The sequence below is a fragment of the Neovison vison genome, chromosome 3 (genome assembly GCF_020171115.1).
Source record: "Neovison vison isolate M4711 chromosome 3, ASM_NN_V1, whole genome shotgun sequence".
Lineage (NCBI taxonomy): Eukaryota > Metazoa > Chordata > Mammalia > Carnivora > Mustelidae > Neogale > Neogale vison.
Genome location: NC_058093.1, coordinates 70,941,311 through 70,964,472, shown reverse-complemented (window position 1 = coordinate 70,964,472; position 23,162 = coordinate 70,941,311). Strand labels below are relative to the sequence as shown.

Here is a 23,162-nt window from a genome sequence, read left to right as displayed (position 1 = left end):
CATTCCACCCCCTCTCCGGGCCTGGTGCTCTTCGTGCAGAGTGCAAAACACTCCCGCCAAACTGTTGCTTGGAAAATTTGATCGTTTCTGTTGTTTCTTGAAAGAATAAGGAACACAGGGCTGTACTTTTTTGTTTGCATTATGTTTTCCTTTGTCCTGTGTTTAAAATTATTGCATATGAGTCTGTCAGGGAACATGTGAGAGTATACAGAATTTGGTGGTGTCCGTGTTCGTGTAATTTAAATTTATTATACACTGAACTGAGTGTACTGATGTGCTTTATTATCTGTTTAGATGGATATTATGTTAATGCTAGAGGAGCTATGTAATGAAGACGAAGTTAGGAATTACAATGTGACTGATGCCAGTAGCATAAAAATTTAGAGCCCTAGCAGAATGTAAGGGTTTCCCATGCAACATAAAAAGTTATTTATCCTAACATAACTAAAGGAATTTATTAAGTTCTGTATAGATGTTTTTACTGTTTGACTTAAAATGTATTTGAAAATTTTTATTAAGTGATGAATATGGTAGATACTCCAAATTCTAATGAAAGCAATACTAAAATAGCTAGGGATCTAAAGGGTACCAGAATTTAAATGACCTAGAAATTTATTCAAATGATAGCCTTTCAGAATTGCATGTTAACAAAAGATAATTTGAGAAGCAGGACAGTTCTAGAGGAAAGACACAGAATTTGAAGTCACACAGGCCTGGGTTCAAATTCTATTCCTTCCATATACCGAATGACCTTGGGCAAGGTACTTAACCTTCTTAAGCTTCTGTCTCACCATATACAAAGTCAGAGTTGTAACATCTAGCTTATTGATTGTTTTAACAACTAACCTACATCATCTGTTTGAAGCATTTCCTAGTATGGTAACATACAATTATTAGTTAATGTAATGTGACATATTGTCACTAAGTACCTTGCAGTATATTCCATTCTTGGCTCTAATGGAGAGAAAAATTAGGTTATAAATTATAATTCAGGAGAAAAGGTATGAATAATCTGTGTATCTAGGGTGAGCTTTGCTTGGATCCACAAATCTTGGATACAACTTGATATTGGAGGTTAGGAAAGCTGTTTTTAATTGAATAAGTTACTCACAGTGTTACATTAGTTTTAGGTATACAGCATAGTGATTGTACAATTGACAATTCTGTATGTTACTACAGTGACATATACTATGGTAATATACTGACTGTATTCCCTATGCTGTACATCTCATCCCTGTGACTTAGTCATTCCATAACTAGATGCCTGTGTCTACCATTTCTCCTTACCCATTTTGCCGATCTCTTCCCTTTTGGGCAACCAACAGTATGTTCTCTCTGTAAGTTCTAATTCTGCTTTTGTTTGTTTTGTTTTGTTTTTTTAGATTTCACATCTAAGTAAAATCATGTTGTTTGTCTTTGTCTGACTCACTTTACCTAACATAATACCCTCTATGTTGTTGCAGATAGCAAGACCTCATTCTTTTTTTTATGGCTGAGTAATACTCCAGTGTGTGTGTGTGTGTGTGTGTGTGTGTGTATCTCACATCTTTTTCCATCTGTGGATGGATGCTTCCACATATTGGCTACTGTAAACAATGGTACAGTAAACATAGGGGTACATGTGTCTTTTCTAATTAGTGTTTTCAACTTTGGGGGATAAATACCCAATAGTGGAATTTCTGGATCATATGGTATTACAATTTTTTGAGTAATCTTCATACTGTTTTTCATAGTTGCACCAAAAATTTACATTCCCACCAACAGAGCATGAGGGTTCCTTTTCTTCAATATCCTTACCAACATTTGATGTTTCTTGTCTTTTTGACTCTAGTTATTGTGACATGTATATCATGATACCTCATTGTGGTTTTGATTTGCATTTCCCTGATGATGAGTAATGTTGAACATCTTTTCATGTCTTTTGGCCATCTGTCTTCTTCAGAAAAATATCTGTTTATGTCCTCTGCCCATTTTTAATAAGATTATTTGGCTTTTTGGTGTTGAGTTCTGTCAATTCTTTATATATTTTGGATACTAACCCTTTATTGTATATGTCTGTTGCAAATTTCTTCTCCCATTCAGTAGGTTGCCTTTTTTTTTTTTGATGGTTTCCTTTATTTTGGTGTAATCCCAATAGTTTATTTTTGTTTTTGTTTCCCTTGCCTGAGGAGACACATCTAGAAAAATGTTGCTGAGGCCTTTATGTCTTAGAGATATGTCAGAGAGATATTGTCAAATGTCAAAGAGATATTGCCTATGCTTTCTTTTAGTTTTGTGGTTTCAGATCTCACATTTAGAGTATACTTTACTCCATTTTCAGTTCATCTTTATATATGGTGTGAGAAAAGAGTCCATTCTTTTACGTGTAGCTGTCCAGTTTTCCCCGCATCATTTATTGATGAGACTGTCTTTTCCCCATTGTATATTCTTGTCTCCTGTATCATAGATTAATGGGAGATCTAAGCATGGGTTTATTTCTGGGCTGTCTGTTCTGTTCCATTGATTTGTGTCTGTTTTGTGCCAGTCCTGTACTCTTGATTACTACAGATATTTAGTATATCTTGAATTCTGGAGCTGTAATAACTCCAGCATTGTTCTTTTTCAAGAATGCTTTGGCTTTTGATGTCTTTTGTGGTTCCATACAAATTTTAGGGTTATTTGTTCTAGTTCTGTGAAAAATGCTCTTCGTATTTTGATAGGAATTGTATTGAATCTGTAGATTGCTTTGGGAAGTTTGGATATTTTAGCAATATTAATTCTCCAATTCATGAGCATGGAATATTGTTCCATTTTTTTGTGTCATCCTCCATTTCTTTCATCAGTGTTTTTTAGTTTTTAGAGTATAGGTTTTTCACCTCCCTAGTTAAGTTTATTCCTAGTTATCTTATTCTTTTTGGTACAATTATAAATGGGATTGTTTTCCTAATTTCTCTTTCTACTACCTCATTATTAGTATATGGAAACACAACCTTTTTCTGTGTATTAGTTTTGTTTCCTGTGACTTTATTGAATTCATTTGTTACTTCTAATAGCTTTTTGGTGGATTCTTTAGGTTTTTCTATGTATACTATCATGTCATCTACAAACAGTGACAGTTCAATGTCTTCTTTATCAATTTGGATACCTTTTGTTTCTCTTCCTTGTCTGACTGCAATGGTAAGAGTTCCACTACAGTGTTGAATGAATGGGGTGAGTGGATATTCTTGTCTTTTTCCTAATCTTAGGGAAACTCAATTTTTCACTTCTAAGTGTAATGTTAGCTGTGTGTTTTTTATATCCTTTATTATATTGAGGTATGTTCCCTCTAGACCTATTTTGTAGAGGGTTTTTAATCATGAATGGATATTATACTTTATCAGATACTTTTTCTGCATCTTTTGAGATGATCATGATTTTTTCTTAAAGATTTTATTTATTTGAGAGAGAGACAGAGAGACAGAGCACTGGGAGGCAGAACAACAGAGGGAAAGGTAAAAGCAGGCTTCCCGCTAAGCCAGGAGTCCAAGGCAGGGCTGGATCTCAGGACCCTGAGATCATGACCTGGGCCAAAGCCTTAGCTGACTGAGCCACCCAGGCAGCCCAAGAGATTCGTGATTTTTATCTTTCATTTTGTTGATGTGGTGTTTCATCCTGGTTGATTTGCAAATATTTAATCATCCTTGCATCCCCAGAATAAATTCCAGTTGGTTGTGGTGACCAATCTTTTTAGTGTATTGTATAGTATGGTTTGCTAATATTTTGTTGAGGACTTTTGCCTTTATGATCAAGGATATTTTGTATCAGGGATATTGGCTTACAGTTTTCTTTTTTCATGGTGTTTTTGTCTGGTTTTGGTACCAGAGTAATGCTGGACTCAACGAATGTATTTGGAAATTTTATCTTCTAATTTTTGGAACAGCTTATGGAGAAGAGGTGTTAATTCTTGTTTAAATATTTGGTAGAATTTACCTGTGAATCCATCCAGTCTTGGACTTTAATTTGTTGGGAGTTTTTTGATGACCAGTTCTCTTTCATTATTAGTAATTAGTCTGTTCAGATTTGCTATTTCTTCATGCTTCAGTTTTGTTTGTATGTTTCTAGAAATGTATCCATTTCTTCTAGGTTGCCCAATTTGTTGGCATATAATTTTTTATAGTATTCTCCTAGAATTCTTTTTATTTCTTGAATGTTGGTTGTTTCTTCTTTTCCTTTTCTGATTTTACTTATGTGAGTCTTCTCCCTTTTATTCTTGATGAGTCTGCCTAAAGGTTTATGAATTTTGTTTATCTTTTCAAAGACCCAGCTCTTGATTTCATTGACCTTTTCTGTTGTGTTTTAGGTTCTATTTCATTTATTTCTGCGTTGATCTTCATTATTTCCTTTCTTCTACTAACTGTAGTCTTTGTTCTTTCTTTTTCTACTTCCTTTAGGTGTAAATCTAGATGTTTACTGGAGTTTTTTCTCTTTTTTTTTTTTTGAGGTAGACCTGTATCAGTATGAATTTCCCTCTTAGAACTGCTTTCACTGTATCCCAAAGGTTTTGGACCATTGTGTTTTTATTTTCATTTGTCTCCATGTATTTTTTTTTTATTTCTTTATTGACCCATTGGTCTTTTAGTAACATGTTCTTTAGCCTCTACATGTTTGTGGTTTTTCTCTAGTTTTGTTTTTTGCTTGTAATTGATTTCTAGTTTCATAGGTTTATAATCAGAAAAGATGCATGATATGATTTCAGTATTCGTAAGTTTATTGAGACTTGTTTTTTGACTTTTATCTGTCTTGGAGAATGTTCCATGTGCACCTGAAAAGAATGTGTATTCTACTCTTTTTGGGTGGAAAGTTCTGTGTATATCTGTTAAGTCCATCTGGTCTCATGTGTTATTCAGGGCACTGTTTCCTTATTGATTTTCTGCCTGGATGATGTATCCATTGATGTAATTGGGGTACTAAACTCCCTTACTATTATTGTATTACTGTCAGTTTCTCCCTTTATGTCTTTTAATATTTGCTCTATGTGTTTAGGTGCTCCAATGCTGAGTGCATAAATGTTTACAATTGTTATATCTTCTTGTTGAATTGATCCTTTTATCATTATGTAATGCCCTTGTCTCTTGTTACAGTCTCTAAAGTCTCTTTTGTCTAGATTTTGCTACTGCAGCTTTTTTTCCACTTCCATTTGCATGAAATATCTTTTTCCTTCCATTCACTTTCAGTCTCTATGTGTGTTTGGGTCTGAAGTGAGTATCTTCTAGGCAGCCTATACATAGATCCTGTTTCGTTATCCATATCCACTTCACCACCCTCACCACCCTATGTCTTTCAATTGGAGCATTTAGACAATTTACATTCAAAGTAATTATTAATAGCTAACTACTTGCTGCCATTTTATTCATTGCTTTCTGGTTGTTTTTGTACTTCTTTGTTCTTCTCTTGCTCTCTTTCTTTTTGGTTGATGCTTGACTGTTATTCTTACCTTTCATTCTCTTTATTTTTTGTGTAGATACTGTGGGTTTTGGGTTCATATATAACATCCTAAGTATATATTAATCTATATCAAGTTGATAGTCACTTAAGTTTAAAGTAAACACATTCTTTAAAAACTACTTTATTTCCTCTGCCATATCTTATGTATATGTTGTCCTATTTTACATCTTTTCATTTATAATTTTTTTCTATTTATCACCTTTTCTTTTCCACTTAAAGCAGTTCCTTTAACACATCTTATAAGGCCAGTTTAGTGATGATGAACTCCTTTAACTTTTGTTTTTGTAGGAAACTCTCCCTCTCCTTCCATTGTGAATGATAACCTTGATGGGTAGGGTACTCTTGGCTGTAAGTTTTTTTCTTTAAGTTCTTTGACTATAACATGCCACTCTCTTCTGGCCTGCAGAGTTTCTGCTGAAAAATCAGCTGATAGCTTCATGGGGTTCCCTTGTGTGTAACTATTTGTTTGTCTTTTGCTGCTTTTAAAGTTCTCTTTACCGTTAATCTTAAACATTTTTTTAAATTTTTTTTAAGATTTTATTTATTTATTTGACAGACAGAGATCACAAGTAGACAGAGAGGCAGGCAGAGAGAGGGGCTGAGTAGAGAGCCCGACACGGGGCTCGATCCCAGGACCCTAAGATCATGACCTGAGCCGGAGGCAGAGGCTTAACCCACTGAGCCACTCAGGTACCCCAATCTTAAACATTTAAATGATTGTTTGTCATGGTGTGGACGTCCTTGGATTCATCTTGTTTGGGATTCATCTTGTTTGGAATTCTGTTTGCTTCCTGAACCTGGGGTTTCCTTCCCCAGGTTAGAGAAGTTTTCAGTAATCATTTGTTCAGATAAGTTTTCTGCCCCTTTATCTCTCTCTTCTTCTTCTGGGACCTCTATAATGCAAATGTTTGTTGACTTGATGTTGTCTAAGAGATCCCTTAACCTCCTTTTTATAATTTCTTTTTTTCCTTTTTACTGTTCAGCTTGGTTACTTTCCACTAACCCATATTTCAGATTACTGCTCTGTTCTTCTCCCTCTATTAATCTACTAGTGATTTCATCAAGTGTAGTTTTCATTTTAGCTATTGTATTCTTCAACTCTGATTCTTTTTAATATTTTGTCTCTTTTTGAAGTTCTCACTGGGTTCTTCCACTCTTTCCTCCAGTCCATGAGCATCTTTATGATTGTTACTTAAACTTTTTATCAGGCATATTGCTTATGTCTGTTTCATTTAATTCTTTTTCTGATATTTTGTCTTGTTCTTTCATTTGGACCATATTTCTCTGTATTCTCATTTTGCTTCACTTTCTGTGTTTGTTTCAATGAATCAGAACAGCTACTTCTAAGCTTGCAGGAATAGTCTTGTATATGGTCATTCCCTGTGTAGACTGCATGTGTCTTGTGATTGGCTGGCATGTACTGGGGATCCTCGGGCTGTCCTTATGGGATGGCTGGAACTGAAGAGGACACGGGATGGGCCGTCCCATAGTTGTCAATGCCAAGGGCTCCCTGGTAGGACAGCTGAAGCTGAAATGGTTATAAGCCAGGGGGACCTGGGGCTTTCTGTGCAAAGGGCACCCTGACAGAGCTGAAGTGCATACAGATGGGGAGAGAGGAGGGTCCTGGGGCTCTATGTGCAGAGGGGGCTCTGGCAGGACAGCTGAAATGGATGCAGTTGTGGGTGTCCTGGGATGCTTGGCACAGGAGGTGCCCTGGTGAGCAGCTAGAGCTAAAGGAGGTGGGAGCCAGGAGGTCTCATAGCACTCTGCACTGGGGTTGCTCAGGCAGACATCTGGAGCTGAAGTGGTGTGGGACTGGTGTGCTCCAGGGTGCTTTATGCTTGTGTCATCTCAGTAAGACAGCTGGAGCTGGAGCAAACACCAACTGGGGTGGCCTGGTGTATCCTGTGCCAGAGCCACCTAGGTGGCACAGCTTGGGTCGGTGTGGGCAGCTCGGGGCCTGCTGAGATGGCAGGCCAGCTGTGCTCCTGTCCGTGCTGTCAGGTGGAGGAGCACATAGACCATGGCCCTCACCAGCCCCATCAACTCAGAGAATTCCAGCAGCTCCACTGCCATTTGGCAGAGTTCTAGGGCTGGATCTTTCATATTGTAGTTGCTTTTTATTTTTTTAATTTTTTTTATGAGTTTCAGGAGTAGAATGTAGTGATGTCATCAGCTGTGTGTGACACCTGGTGCTTATGAGATCATTGCCCGCCTTAATACCTGTCACCCAGTTACGCCATCCCCCCACCCAGTTCCCCTCTTGTTTTTTTAACCGTGGCCTGCTCACAGCCCCTCAGTACTATTCCTTCCCACTGCAGTTTGCAGTTTCAGGGGTGGCGGTTTCCTTTGTTATTATCTGTCAGGTGGTTCTCTATGCTGTCTGGCTTTTGTTGTGCAGAAGCTGTGAAGTCAACCCTCCGTCCTTCAGGAGGGCTTCTTCTATAAATAAGTGTAGATGTGCTTTGTCCACAGACGGGGAGTTCAGGGTCTTCCTGTGTTACCATCCTGGACCCCCAAAATCAAAGCTGTGTTCTTAATATCTGAATATTAATATTTTATAGAAATTGCAGGATTTTGCTAAACCTGAACCAGGTTTACCCAATAGTTAATCCCGTTACTCCTCATCTCTCCAAGCTCTGGGCTATGCCAGCTGGAACATTCCTTTATGGTGCTTTTCTGATGAAATGTTGACTTTACTTAGTTAACTGGAACATTGTGTTCATGAGTCTGTGGTATCATCATGATATTCAAAGGAGGTGGCTCTCTGTGTGAGGTCCTTTCAGTTTCTTAGAGAATACTCTTACTGTTAACGAGTTCTGACATTCATAGTTAGATTTATTCCTTTGGCATAAGTCTTCGGTCTTACATTAAAAACCAGATATTTGTGGAAAAGGAAGTATAATCAGTCATTTGTACCTTAGCATGAATAAATTGATAAGACCCTTCCCTGTAAGCAGGTTTTGAGGTGGGAAGGTGGACAGAACAAGGATTATTCAGAGTTTGAGCCTGGGGGTTCAGATTGCCAGGACAGGATAAGGTACGGATTGCAGAACAGTGATGCCTGTGTTGTGTCCTTAAAGCACCTGATTACAGCCTGACCTGAAGCTTGTACTGCTTAGGTCAGTGGTTTTGGGCCTTCTATGTGTCCCACAGTCCCACTATATTAACCCTGATCTTGGAAATAGAAGTCCTCAGATACAATAGAAGGAGGGAAACTTCTACTTATTGATTGTTGTCTGTGCCAGGAATAATACAAAATGTTTCCCATATATTATCTCATCTAATTCTATAATCTAAGTACTTTTAATCAATTATACACATAAGGAAACAAAGACTGAAAGAAATGAGTAACTTGATCAGGACGTGACACAGCTAGTAGAAGACAGGGTTAAGATCAGCACTTTTGTCCAGCCCACAACCTGGTCCTGTCATACTACACTTGGTGAAAATGAGAAACTAGTTTTGCATAAATTCAGTATTATTACTAGACAAACAGGATAGAGAGATCAGTGGTGGAAATTTCTTCATTTGAAAAACAGCAAATTGTTCCCTTCCAGGGTCCCCTGTTTCCCCCTTCTGTTTCTTTTTTTTTTAATTTTCTTTTTTTAAGATTTTATTTATTTATTTGACAGACAGATACCACAAGTAGGCAGAGAGGCAGGCACAGAGAGAGAGAGGAGGAAGCAGGCTCCCTGCAGAGCAGAGAGCCCGATGTGGAGCTCCATCCCAGGACCCTGGGATCATGACCTGAGCTGAACGAAGGCAGAGGCTTTAACCCACTGAGCCACCCAGGCGTCCCTCCCACTTCTGTTTCTTATTCGTCACACAACTGCCTCCCACTATACACACACCATTTTTGTAGTTCCTTTTATGTAGTCCTCTTCTCTATATTACAGATGGTACCGACAGAGGTAGAAACTGAGAGGGTTGTAGATTCTGCCTGTTCTCCATTTCTTTTCCCAGGCTCATCACCCTCATTTAGGTGAATGTACAAAAGTGCCATTAGTATCAAGGATGGCCAGAGTTAGGTCTGAGGCAGGCCAAAGAGTAGTCAAAATGAAACACTAAATACTGCTGGTAATACCACCATTTAGTGAGTGCTTACTACTAGGCAGTCTCTTCCCTTTGATACATCATCTCTTTTAAACTGCCCTGTTTAGGTGTGTAAATGAGGTAAGCAGGGCACCAAGCAAATCTCCCAAGGTCAGGATTCAAACCTAAGTGTCTCTGATTGCAAATCCCATCTTTTTTTATTGTAATAATTTATTAGATAACATATAGGTATCTAATAAATTATTACAATTAAAAAGATGGGATTATATATAATATATAAAATGTATATATTTATAAATATATGTATAATATATTATACATATATTTATAAATATATATATATAAATTATTATAATATATCGCCCCCAATATAAATAGGTACCTTCATTTGGTCTTGTTTTCTTACCCAGGTATTTCATGGACCATTATTTGTGTAAGCTCCTGTGTTAAATTCAGGGTTTATACTAAGATGTGTAAAACTCAGTCTATATGAACAGCTACACAGGAACGTGGAATGTGGTACATCTCATAATTAATGAACAGGGAAGGGAGCAGAGGTTCCCGGATGGGTAAAGTCACACCTAATTGGTGCAGACCCTCAAAGGTCCCACTGGGGAGGGTGTGCTGAAATGGAGCCTTGCAGGCTGCACTGCCTGTTGCACACACTGGTGCTGAACTTGAGGTCTAGGGTTGTTAATTACTACTGCTTTTCTCACTGTCCATTGTTATTCATTGCTTCCTCTGTTTTACCATCTATTGCTGCTTTTTGAAATTGAAAGGGAAAAATAACTAGAGAAAACCACCTTGAAGAGAATCAGAGAGGAAAACGACTACCCTCAGACTTCAAAATTCCCTCTCATTTTCCAATGTCGATGTCTAAGCATGATGTTTAAAAAGCCAACTTTTACCTACCACCAACTAGCTGTGGCGTGCAGGAAGTTAACTTTTGTAGGCCTCTTTTCTTTCAGCTGTGAAGTGAGGAGAACATATGCCTCATGGGCATCTTTCTGCAGATTTAATGGGATTCTGTATGTAAAGTGCTTAGCTAGGTGCCTGGAACATGGATACGTAATAATAAATGATAGCCATCACTAGTAGATTCTATAGCTATCTAAATATGGCCAGATAAATACAAGGATGAGCGGTATATATCTCTCTAGAACATCAGAACATTGGTGTTAGTTCTGAACTTTAGAATTAGCAGTTCTTAGGACTTGAGAGCTATTGTAGCAAAATTAATGCAGAAGTTGCATTATTGCAAGTTATTAAAGGCATCGTGTGACCAAAATCCCCTAGTTCTTTGAGAGTAGCTAAGAACTTCTTCCTTCGCCATTGTTTTCTGTCTCCTGTTGCTCTGGGTAGCTGCCTGCATTACAGTTAATCTAGTATGTCTCAATTAGGTACCAAAATTATTTGGGAAGAAAAGTGACTGTGCAGAGTCTACAGCAGACTTGCCTCTCAAAGACAAAATGTACACTGTTGCCCAGCCGTGAATTTTCTCTATCATCAGTCTTTCTATGCATTGGTTGAATTTTAGTTACTACAGTTGAAGAACTGGGGATGATTTATAACAAAGGACCTTGATCAGAAATACTTGCGGGGAGGGGGGCTGCTTTGAGTTACATGGGTGATTGTTTTCTTTGACATAGTAAACATTGAGCGTTAAACATTATAGAGAGAAAAAAAATTACTGTTAAATTTGCCTTTGGAGTCTGTTTTTCTAGTGTCTACTGAGAATTGGATAAACTTCACCTTCGGTTGTACATGACTAAAGGGCTGTTTGGTGTTTGTATTTTTAGTCATCACATGACAAACTAGGTCTAAACTAAAAAGTAATTTAGGTTAGGCAAGGAAAAAGTTCTTTCCCTTGTATTTTCTCTTAGAACAGGAACTTTTTTTTTTGTCTTATTTAATGACAAAATGGTATAAATTTGTGGGAATGAAATACCTATAGATGTAAATATTAACTTCTGCCTTTTGTTAGAAAATTTTTGAAAAAATTTTTTTTCTTAAGTTTATTTTTTTAAAGTAATTAAGATTTAAGAGATTAAAGTAATCTCTACACCCAGCATGGGGCTCAAATTCACAATCCTGAGAATAAGAGTCCCATGTTCTTCCAGGTGAACCAACCAGATGCCCTCAGAAATTTTTTTAAAGAGTAAGTCATTTTAAAAGAACGGACTATATACTCAAGTAAATAAAAGAATTGGGGGATGTTTAGAAAATCAGTCATCAGTATTTCTAATATCTAGTGTGGGTTAAGAACAACTTCATGTCCTAATTAAATTAGAATCTGCACATACCCCCTATAGATTGGGCACATTGGACACATACCCCTATAGATAATGAAATCTGAGATAAATTGTGCTCAACAAATGGACTGAATTCATTTAAAAATAATTTTTGATTCTTTAAATACAAGGTAACAATTAGAACCATAATGGGTTAAACTTAATTACCATAACATGAGGAAGCAAAGGGGAGATGTTTAGGGAACCAATATGGGAAAACTTCAGCTTCTTATAGTAGTTTAGCAAAAAGTATGGGTATTAGTCTTAAATGGAGCTGGATTTGTCTCTTACCCAGCACCCTTCCCCCCTTTTTATATCAGCAAACAAATATCCAAGGGTTCTACAAGCACAGTTACACTGCATCTCTGACTTGTGTGCATGAGAAATTATTCTCAGCTGGCCTCAAGCTCTTTGAATTAAGAATGTTGAGACTAATAATAAAAATAAAGACTGGATCCATTTACTTGTAGATTCGCAACAAAATCCTTATAGGGAGACAAAACTGACCCCTGCAGGGTGATAGCTGTGTTATATGCACACGGCTCATTCTGCATGAAAATCATGTGCTACCAGTTCAAAACCTTTTTTTTTTTTCCATCAAAATACTTACCAGCTTTTGCTCATCTTAAATAAAATTGGGTTTTTGTGAGTTAACCTCAGTCCATAATGCACAAAGGAGGATAGAGATTAGCCTTTCATAATTTACCAGGCAGTGATGGGAAATTCTTTTGAAACCTGGTGCTGCCTGTTAATGTTCCTTTGCTTTTATTAGGTAAAAGAAATATTCCATTTTGTAATAATGCATGACTCATTCATCCCTCATTGTCTTCCCACCGATTTTTTTTTTTTTCCTTGAGCCAGCAAGAAAATCTTACAGGAGAGGAGGGAGGAAAAGAGACAGAGTTGAGGAATACAATACTTAAATACTGTTGCTTGATCCTCATTGGTTATCTCCTTCCCTACGGTGACCAGTGTAATCCAGCCTTCCCTGTCAAATCCCTTCCTTCCCCACCCTCCCTGCTAGGGGCTCCACAGGGTGCCTGCTGCTAGAAGCTGACTGCAGGCAGTATGTAGGCATCTTTCATCCAGAATGGACAGTAACATATTGAATAGAGAAGGAAGCTTTTAGAAATGTATCATATGTCAAAATTGCATGGCTTTTAAAGAGGGATGGAGAGATGCTGAATGTTTTGTATATTAGCATCGATTCTTTATGTCTGTTCAGACTCTTAAGTTTTCAGAAGCTTAAATATAGAGCCCTTTAAAAAAAAAAAAAAAAGGAAGAAAGAAGAATTTTTCTGGTTAGTCGACCTCTTTCTAAGAAGTGCTTCATCATTCTCCTCCACCTCTCCGCGATGTTTCTCTGCAGCTCTCTGTAGATTAGGGTTCTGTGCTGGCTGGCAGAATGCTCATTTGTTAGCTGAACAGAGTTCACCGGCAGACAGAGCTATATAGGTTTTATTTCTTTTCTGAATTCCAAAATGCCATCCAAAGAGTCTTGGTCGGGTAGGAAAACTAACAGAGCTGCAGTTCACAAATCAAAACCAGAGGGCCGTCAGCAAGATTTATTGATAGCAGCCTTGGGAATGAAACTGGGTTCTCAAAAGTCGTCTGTGACAATCTGGCAACCTCTGAAACTCTTTGCTTATTCGCAGTTGACATCACTTGTTAGAAGAGCAACTCTGAAAGAAAACGAGCAAATTCCAAAATATGAAAAGGTTCACAATTTCAAGGTAAGAATATTTGTTTTTAACCTTTTCTTGTAAGAGAGAAAATGCCCATTGCTTGCAGTACACAGCGTTAAAGGAATTTCTTTTGCTGTCTTTTTTAAAACTACGATGACTGGACTAAAATGTTCTTGCTATTTAAGGAATGAAGATGTTTTAAGCATGGTTTTATTTAAGGGATAGCTGACTAAAGCTAATAGAACCCAACTCCATTTTCTCTAATGCTGATTTAGTATTCTGCTTAATCAATGTACACTCGATGGTAAAAGTCTGGACTGACATTTAAAAGGTCTCATTTAATAATGATTCTGACATTATTTTATTTGTGATGCAAATATGTCTAACTACCTTTGTCGGATATTTCATGAGAAGATTAGATCTTATCTCTGTCCCTTTCTGGTGAAAAGCTTTGGATGTAAGAGGCGTGTGTTGTTGCATCTGGATTGAGCAGATGGTCTGCATTTCCCCAGTTTCTGTCTTTTCTCCTCTGTTAATGAATTGACCATGATGAAAGGAGGGTGGCTACCCCAGGACTGTTCCTGCAGATTCAAGCAGCCTCTCTTTACTTTTTTGAGTATTGCTTTCTGTGTGTGTGTGTGTGTGTGTTTAATTAGTGTGTCACTGTGTTTTACCAACTCTACTTTAGTAATCATCTTTCGTCAAGATGATGTGTGTGTTGGTTCAAGTTGCCTACATACCTAGCAGGATATAAGGCCTTGGAGTTGGGTCCTCAGCAGCCTGACTGGGGAAACATGCTGTGGGAAGCTGTGCAGACGAACACCCAGTTAGCTCGGCGGGTGGACGCACCGGTACGTCCACCGTCCCTTCCCAGGAGTTACCTGGTCAAGTTTTCTGTCTTTAGTTTAGTAATGTTGGAGGACATATGGTTTCAAAGGAAGATAGGCTGGATCCCTGAACTTCTGTTTATTCAGCAGATATATTCATTCAGGATGTACTTCTCACTTCCCATTTGCAATTTGTCCTGATTGTTAACACTAGCATTTATTTTACTCAAATGCTAATCACCACACCCCTAATACACTCTACTTTTTTAGCAAGGAACAGATTTTTATGATCTCCATATCATTTGGGGATAAAGGATAAATTCGAAACTGTTTGGACTGTATGAAGATTGCTAATATTTCAAGGTAAAACAAATACCATTTTATTCTCCCTCTTTAAATATATTGTTCAGGACCTTACCTTTCAGCTGTATCTTTGATTTTAAGTGAAATTGAGACCATTCAGTATGTGCATCCAGACTCAACCACCTCTTCCATTTTTGAACCTGAACAGTACATGCAAGTTACTAGGCCTCAGTCTCCTCTTGCATGACAAATTGGTCATACAGGATTTTTATCAAGAGAATGACCCCAAGTATAAAGTTACATGCATGCTCAGTCGAAAAAAGCCACTGAAGTTTCTAAGCAAGAAATTATGCATACTGTTTAGAAATGGCTGGGATTTAAAAATATATCTCTAAAGATGCCCCCTCTGCTGTGTTCAGCAGGAATAGACTGACCTATTAAGGATGCCATTTTAGGGGCGCCTGGGTGGCTCAGTCGTTGAGTGTCTGTCTTTAGCCCCAGTCATGATCCCTGGGTCCTGGGATCGAGCCCTGCATCGGGCTCCTGCTCAGCGGGGAGCCTGCTTCTCCCTTTCCTACTCTGCCTGCCTGTGTTCCCTCTCTCTCTGTGTCTCTCTCTGTCAAATAAATAAAATCTTTAAAAAAAAAAAAAAAAGGATGCCATTTTAGTGCCAAGTCAAGTTTGATCAAAAGCAAATAGTAAGTCTGGTCAGGGATTTGCATAAACAAGCACATCCTTTCTCTCCCCCCCCTTTTTTTTTGATGGTGGTGTTGTATTTTCCAATAATTGTTCTATTTTAATTTAACACATGGCTTTAATGAGCAAATTTTGAACAGACGGAAAAGTGCTGACTCTGGGACCAATTGTGACCCTTTGCTTGGTACCCAAACTGCTATACAGATGCTTGTGTTTTTTAAAAAAAAAGAAAACAAAAAAAACACAAAAAACAGAGAAAGAACACATTAAAAAGAAGTCTGCTTCCTTCACTGGAGCTAAAAAAAATTAAAATCAAGTGGGCTGTACTTTTTAAAAAGTATTTATGCTCCGGGAAGAGCTCATATTAGACAGTGAAGTTCTATTACATATTTTTTATAGTTGCTAATAAGGTCAGAAGTCTCAGAATTTGACTCCTTCCGTTGAAATTATTCTTTGTTATTTAAAAAATGTTTCTGTGGGGTGGCATTATAAAAAAGAAAAAGGTGGGGGGGTAGTCATAGTCGACTTCAGAGAACATGCCCCCGGCCAAAGAATTCAGACTCTGTGGCAGGAGCACTTCTCTCCCACACAGATGTTCACTTAAAAGGTCACGCTTGTGATATGTAAGTGTGTACAGTTCAGAGATTTATGGTGGAAAGAACTCTGAGCATTTATATCATGATAATCATTGCCCTTGACTATTTCTCTGTTGGTAAAAGTGGATTTTGCTATCCACAGGCCCAAAAGCCTCGTTTCAATGTGGTTTTCTTTTTTGCTTCTTGAACTGCCTTGTTATGTAACATTGCTCTGTGGCACTGAACAGCTGCCAGATCTCATTTCAGAAGGTAAAGCCAAGAATACCTTATACCTTTGGTGCAAGTACTCACCAAGCTGAGATCCCAAAAAAAAATCAACCAGGCCTAACTGCAGACAGGTGTTTTGTTTTTTGATTTTTTTTAATAGATTTTTTTTTTTTAATAGGAAGCAGGAAGGCTTCCCAATTACTGTTATGTAACATGGCCTTTTAAATTTTTTCTGATGTTATTTATAAGAATTTGATTAAAAAAAATCTATCTCAACAATTGTCTCTTGTAGGGAGATCATTGTTTAAAAAACAAATGTACCACATCCTTTAAAACTGATTATAATTTGTCAACATAACTTAGAGCGAAAATAATTTTAACTCTTTCCTGGATCAAGTTCTCATTTTTTTTTTTAAGATTTTTATTTATTTATTTGACAGAGAGAGATCACAAGTAGACAGAGAGGCAGGCAGAGAGAGAGAGGAAGGGAAGCAGGCTCCCTGCCAAGCAGAGAGCCCGATGTGGGACTCGATCCCAGGACCCTGAGATCATGACCTGAGCCGAAGGCAGCGGCTTAATCCACTGAGCCACCCAGGCACCCCTCAAGCTCTCATTTTCTTTTTTAATAAATTTTTTATTTTTTATAAATATATATTTTTATCCCCAGGGATACAGGTCTGTGAATCGCCATGTTTACACACTTCACAGCACTCACCAAAGCAAGCTCTCATTTTAAGAACTGCTCCTGTCCTAACACAACAGAGAGAGAGAGAGAGTACAGGGTTAATTTCTTGAGCAAACTTAAAAACTGAACCAAAACACCTCTGACATTAAGACACAGGCACTCCAGCAGCAATGACTATATCCTTATATCCTACATTTGAGGTTCTCTGGATGGAATCATAACTGAGACCCAGCCCTGGCGCTCAGGAGCTTGCTTAGCATTTATATGACCTTGGGCAGACTGCTTGATCTTTCAGCCCCTGGTTCTGCATCAGAACTGAGCTCCTGGTAGGTATAAGGTACTTGGTAATGACTATTTTCCTTATAACAAATTACCCCTAGATGGTTTTTTTTCCTGAGTCCATACCAAGGCTATTTCATGCCCAGGTACGGAGGTCGTGATGCAATTGAGAGCCCAGGCATGATTGTGTGGTGAAAGGAAGCCCTTGCTTCTTTCTTAGCTCCCAGGCAGAGTTAGAGGTTATGCAAGAGCCGTTGCATTTTCATGCACCACAGAGTACAGTGAAATCCTCGCATGTCTCTTACTCCTTCCAGATTTAACTATTTGGTGTCTCGTTCAGTATAATTTAGATAGCTCTATAAAATAAAATCAAGATTCCATATAGTGAAAACAACCATAGAAACCTGGCTACTTACACAAATTAAGTAATTTAAAGAAAAGAACATTAAGAATTAGAGTGAGAGAATATTTTAAAATCTGTCTTTAGTCTTTTTTTTAAGGTAGTCTTGAAGTGGCCACTGGTTAATGCTCGAGTCTCAGATACTTGCATTCTGCATAGAAAAGAAAGATGTGACATTATATTAACAGCCTTTATGTTGCCAATATAATATGCAAGCAGTGAATCCTGAAATGTGAATTGATATTATAATTAAATAAGACTATAACATGAACCTTGTAATATTTACTAAAATTAATGAGTCAGGACCTACTGGGTTTAAAGTGAAAATGGTGGACCTGCCAATCCTGGCCGAGCAGGCGTGCTGCTGTCCGATAAACGGGAGGGTGGAAATGGCCAGCTCTCCTGTTGAGAGTGGTCTTTCCTTTCCTCCGAAGGACACAGACAGATCCAACACCTGTGGTCCTTATTTGATTCCCATTTGAGAATAAACAGAAAATGAACCAGCAAATAAAAACAGAGTTAGGATGAAACGTGGAGTTAAACTACATGATCCATAAGTGACCTTACAGCTCTATAATTCTCTCGGGACAGCTGGCTGGCTCAGTTGCTGGAGCGCGCAACACTTGATCTCGGAGTTGTGAGTTCGAGCCCTATAGTGGGTATAGAGACTGCTTAAAAATTAAAGTTCTCTTGAGAATATTGAGAAGTATTAGATTTGTTAAGATAATCCTCATTTTCCACTTTTAAAACTTTATGAAGGCCCATATGAGGACAAGATACTAGTGTTTATTTTTACACTTGATCTTAGCCAAAAGGCTGAGAAGCAACTGTTTATTTTTTAAAAAGAATTAAAATAACCTATATATGAAGGAAAACTTTTTAAAAACATGTTATATCAACAGTGAACTATCCTGTTCACCGACTAGGGTACCTGTGTACTCTCCCCACCAACCATCACACCACTACCATCCCCCACTTCTTTACTCATCTCCACTCTTCCTTCCCCTGTCCCTATATTTAGTAAAACACAAATGTTCAAGAAACATCTGCTGAATGACTAAATGAGCATACAATGTGACAGGAGGAAACTTTCTTTGTGGTGGTGGTAGTGATTGTTGTATTTGGAAATCACCTCTCCTGCAGCAGGAAATTTCAACATAAAAATAGGTTCTACCAATGATTTTTAAGACACATAATGTTACAATTTTAATCGAATTTACGTGAGTTTTTTAAATGCAGTCAAACAATACCTTCTTCTTGTCTTGTATTTTACTGGAGAATCTGTGTTCATGTTTTTTTGTTTGTTTTTTTTTTTTTTTAAAGATTTTATTTATTTATTTGACAGAGAGAAATCACAAGTAGGCAGAGAGGCAGGCAGAGAGAGAGAGAGGGAAGCAGGCTCCCTGCTGAGCAGAGAGCCCGATGCGGGACTCGATCCCAGGACTCTGAGATCATGACCTGAGCCGAAGGCAGCGGCTTAACCCACTGAGCCACCCAGGCGCCCCTGTGTTCATGTTTTAAGTGCTCAGAAATTTCACTACTGTTTTGAATTAGTAACATTATAAAAGAAGTTAAATGCAATATGACTAATGGAAAAGGCAACCTGGAATGTCTCATTATTAGACATCATTGCTCTTCCTATGGGTAAGAACATGGAGTGTCTGACAGCTGTTTTAAAGGAATAAATGTTTTCCTTCAAATGGAAAATTAAATTATATATAATACTGTATTATACATTCTCTATATATCTATATGTAGAGAAATATATATATTAGATATATATATTTCTAGGTTATACAAATATATTTATATGTGTCTCTGTATATAGACACACAGACAAAATTCCCAATTCTTAATGTGGGTCACTTGCAAGAGAAGATAAAAATAACAAAGGTCAGCACAGATCAGCGGTTTTTCTCTCCTTAGGGCAGTCATGGAGGGAAAGTGGGAGATTGGATAAGATCATCTATAAGATCCCTGTAGGCACTGTTGCTGTTACTGTTCAGTATAGTACTTATCAGATGCTACAGAAGTCAAAAATAATGAACACATGCTACTCTGCTCTTTATCTCTGTCCCTAATGGTGGTGAGGAGGACCACAAAGACTCACCATGCATTTCTGTCCAGGCCTCTGCACTACCCCTCAGCATCATGACCTTCTCAGCCTCAGCCCTGTCTGTCCTTTTTAGGGTTTGGAGCATGGCTGAGGAGCCGGTTATGATGCCTCAAGTACAGAGAAGGTTACTACTTGCCATTCATAATCCAAAAAGAAACACTTCTCAAGCTTAGCACTTAGTTGCTTTTACTTCTTTGTATCCATTTTATGGGGCTAGAGAATTTTAAATGTTATACTTAACCCAAGAGAAACCCACGTTTTATGGATTGGAAGAATATTGCTAAAATGTGCATACTACCCAAAGTGATCTTCAGAGCTAATGCAACTCCGGGCGTAATCCCAAGGCATTCTTTACAGAACTAGAAAAAGCAATCCTAAGATTCACGTGGAACCACAAAAGACCAAAAGCAATCTTGAGCAAGAAGAACAAAGCTGGAGGCATCAGTACTTTCTGATTTCAAAACGTATAACAAAGCTACAGTAATCAAAACAGGATAGCACTGGCATAAAAATAGACCTATAGACTAATGAAACAAACGGAAAGCCCAGAAATAAATCCATGTGTCAGCTGATCTTCAACAAGGACACCAAGTACACTAAATAAGGACAGGCTGGTTTCTTCATTAAATGATGCTGGGAAAACTGGCTATATGCAAAAAAAAAAAAAAAGAAGAAGAAGAAGAAGAAATTCATCCCTTATTTCACATCATTTACAACAATAAACTCAAAATGGGTTAAAGACTTAAATATAAGACTTGAGACTATAAAAGTACTAGTAGAAAACAAAGGCAAAAACATTGATGTTGGCTGTGATTTTTTCAGATAGGACCCTAAAAACACAGGCAACCAAACCAAAAATAGACAAGTGGAATTACATCAAAGTAAAAGCTTCTGCACAGCAAAGAAAATAATTGATGGAATGAAAATGCAACCTATGGGATGGAAGAAAATATTTAAAAACCATATATCTGATAAGAGGTTAGTATCCCAAAATATGTAAGGAACTCATACAGCCCAATAGCAGAAGCAGCCTGATTTAAAAACAGACACAAGACCTGAGAATAGTCATTTCTCAAAAGATAAACAAACAGCCAATAGGTCTGTGGAAAGACGCTCAACAACACAAATCAGCAGGTAAATGGAAATCAAAGCCACAATGAGATATTACCTCATACCTGTTAGAATGGCTGTTAGAAACAAGACAAAAGATGGCCAGTGTTGGTGACGATGTGGAGAAAGAGGAACCCCTGTACGTTGTTGCTGTGAATGTAAGTTGATGTAGCCATTATGAAAAATAGTATGGAAGTTCCTCAAAAAATTTTTTAAAAACTGCCTTATGATCCAGCGGTAGGTTACCTTTCCACTCTGCTGATTGTTTCCTTTGCTATGCAAAAGATTTATCATTAAATGTAGTCCCAATTGTCTATTTTTGCTTATGCTGTTTTAAAATTTAGAGGGATTCAGAAGTTTGTCTTTCTCACTAGGAGACTATCAACAGAACTTGTTAAGTGTACTATTTGTTTTATTTAATTAAAAAGCAAATAAAAGGAACGTCAGGCCAGCCTTGAAATTAAAATACATGGTTGTCACTTTTTTTTAAGAGAGAGAGTGAGACATCGAGAGTGCACATGAGTGGGGGGGAGGGGCAAAGGGGGAGAAAGAAAGAGAGAATTCCAAGCAGGCTCTGCTGTCAGAGCCCCAACATGGGGCTCTTTCCCTCTCATGAGCCTGAAATCATGACCTGAGCTGAAATCAAGAGTCAGACACCCAGCTGACTAAGCCCCCCAGGCGCCCCTAGGGTTGTCACTTTTAAACATCTGGGCTCTCTTACCAGAACCAATTCTGATTCTTATTCCCAACCAATATCTTAATGTGAGACCCTCTGACAAATAACTACATCTAACACTGTATTGATTATTTCTAGCATTTATAACCATTCTACTGATATGTTTTAGAAAATTTGGTATCACTCACACCTGTCCAAATGACTAGAATCAATAAGACAAAAAAACAAGATTTGGGAAGGACATGGAGAAAAAGTAACCCCCATGCACTATTGGTGGGAATGTAAATTGGTGCAACTACTTTGGAAAACACTATGGAGTTTTCTCAAAAGATTAACAACGAAACCACCATGCAATACAAATATTTCCACTTCTAGATACTTATGCAAAGAAAATGAAAACACTAATTCAGAAAGACCTATTCATCCCTATGTTCTTGTAGCATTATTTATCATAGTGAAGATATTGGAAGCAACCTAAATATCTATCAAAAGATAAATGGCAAAAGAAGGTGTGGGGTAGGATATGTGTGTGTGTAAAATAGAATATTAGCATAAAAAATGAAATCTTGCTATTGGCAACAACATGGGTGAGCCTATAAGGTGTTATGCTAAGTCAGACAGAGAAAACACATACTATAGGATTTCATTATATGTGGAATTTAAAATCAAAGCAGCTCTTTTCCCTGGCACCTCAGAGGCAGCAGGCTGCCTTAGGATGAAGCTGAACATTTCTTTCCCAGTTACTGGCTGCCAGAAACTCATCGAAGTAGATGATGAACGCAAACTCCGTCCCTTTTATGCGAAACATATGGCCACAGAAATTGCCGCGGGCACTCTGGGTGAACAGTAGAAGGATCGCACCATCCTAATCAGAGGTGGCGATGACAAACAAGGCTTCCCCATGAAGCAGGGTGTCTTGATCCATGGCCATGTCCACCTGCTGCTGAGGAAGGGCCATTCCTGCTACAAACGGAGGTGGACTGGAGAAAAGGCTATTCTGTTCGCCGTTGAATTATGAATGCCAATATCGGTGTTCTCAACTCAGTCATTGTTTTAAAAAAAAAAAAAAATGGAGAAGGCTATTCCTGAACTCACCGATTCTACTGTGCCATGTCGCCAGAGGTGCAGAAGAGCCTAAAGAAGGCATCCCTTCTTTAGAAGGACTTTCCAGTCCCTCTAAAGAAGGTGATGCCTGCCAGTATGTTGGGAGAAAGCCCATAAACAAAGAAGCTAAGAAACCTAGAGTCAGGGCCCCCACAATCCCATGTCTTGTTACTCCATGTGTTCTGCCACACAAATGTTGGCATATTGCTCCGAGGAAATAGCGTACTAAGAAAGATAAGGAAGAGGCTGCAGAACATTCTCAGCTTTTGGCCAAGAGAATGAAGGAGGCCAAAGAATAAGTCCAAGAACAGATTGCCAAGAGACAGAGGCTGTCCTGTCTGAGGCTGTCCTGAGGCCAGTCAACAATGAGATCTTCTAGAGTTAACAAATAAGATCAGACATCAAAAAATAAATAAAAATCACATTAAAACAAATGAACAAACGGAACTGAAACAAATGCACAGATGCAGAGAACAAGCTGATGATTGCTGTAGGGTAGAGCAGCGACAGGGATGAACAAAATAAGCAAAGGCCGTTAAGAGGTACAGTCTTCCAGCTGTAAATACACAAGACGCGGGGATGAACTGTGCACCACGGGAAATCTCGCCAGTAGTCTTGCCACAGTAGTGTATAGGGGCAGATGGCAACTGGACAATGTGATCCTGCTG

At 38.1% G+C, this 23,162-nt stretch overlaps 1 protein-coding gene and 1 pseudogene across 3 annotated transcripts in view; both read left to right on the top strand.

Annotated features, from left to right (window-relative positions):
* Positions 1 to 23,162, top strand: part of CHN1 (chimerin 1) — a 208,984-nt gene that overhangs the window by 147,909 nt on the left and 37,913 nt on the right. For all 3 annotated transcript variants that reach the window (XM_044242376.1, XM_044242375.1, XM_044242377.1), the window contains one exon: positions 13,466 to 13,543. In XM_044242376.1, the coding sequence (XP_044098311.1) occupies positions 13,466 to 13,543 (78 nt within the window). The remainder of the gene's footprint in view (positions 1 to 13,465; positions 13,544 to 23,162) is intronic.
* LOC122902613 lies at positions 22,103 to 23,011 on the top strand (annotated as a pseudogene).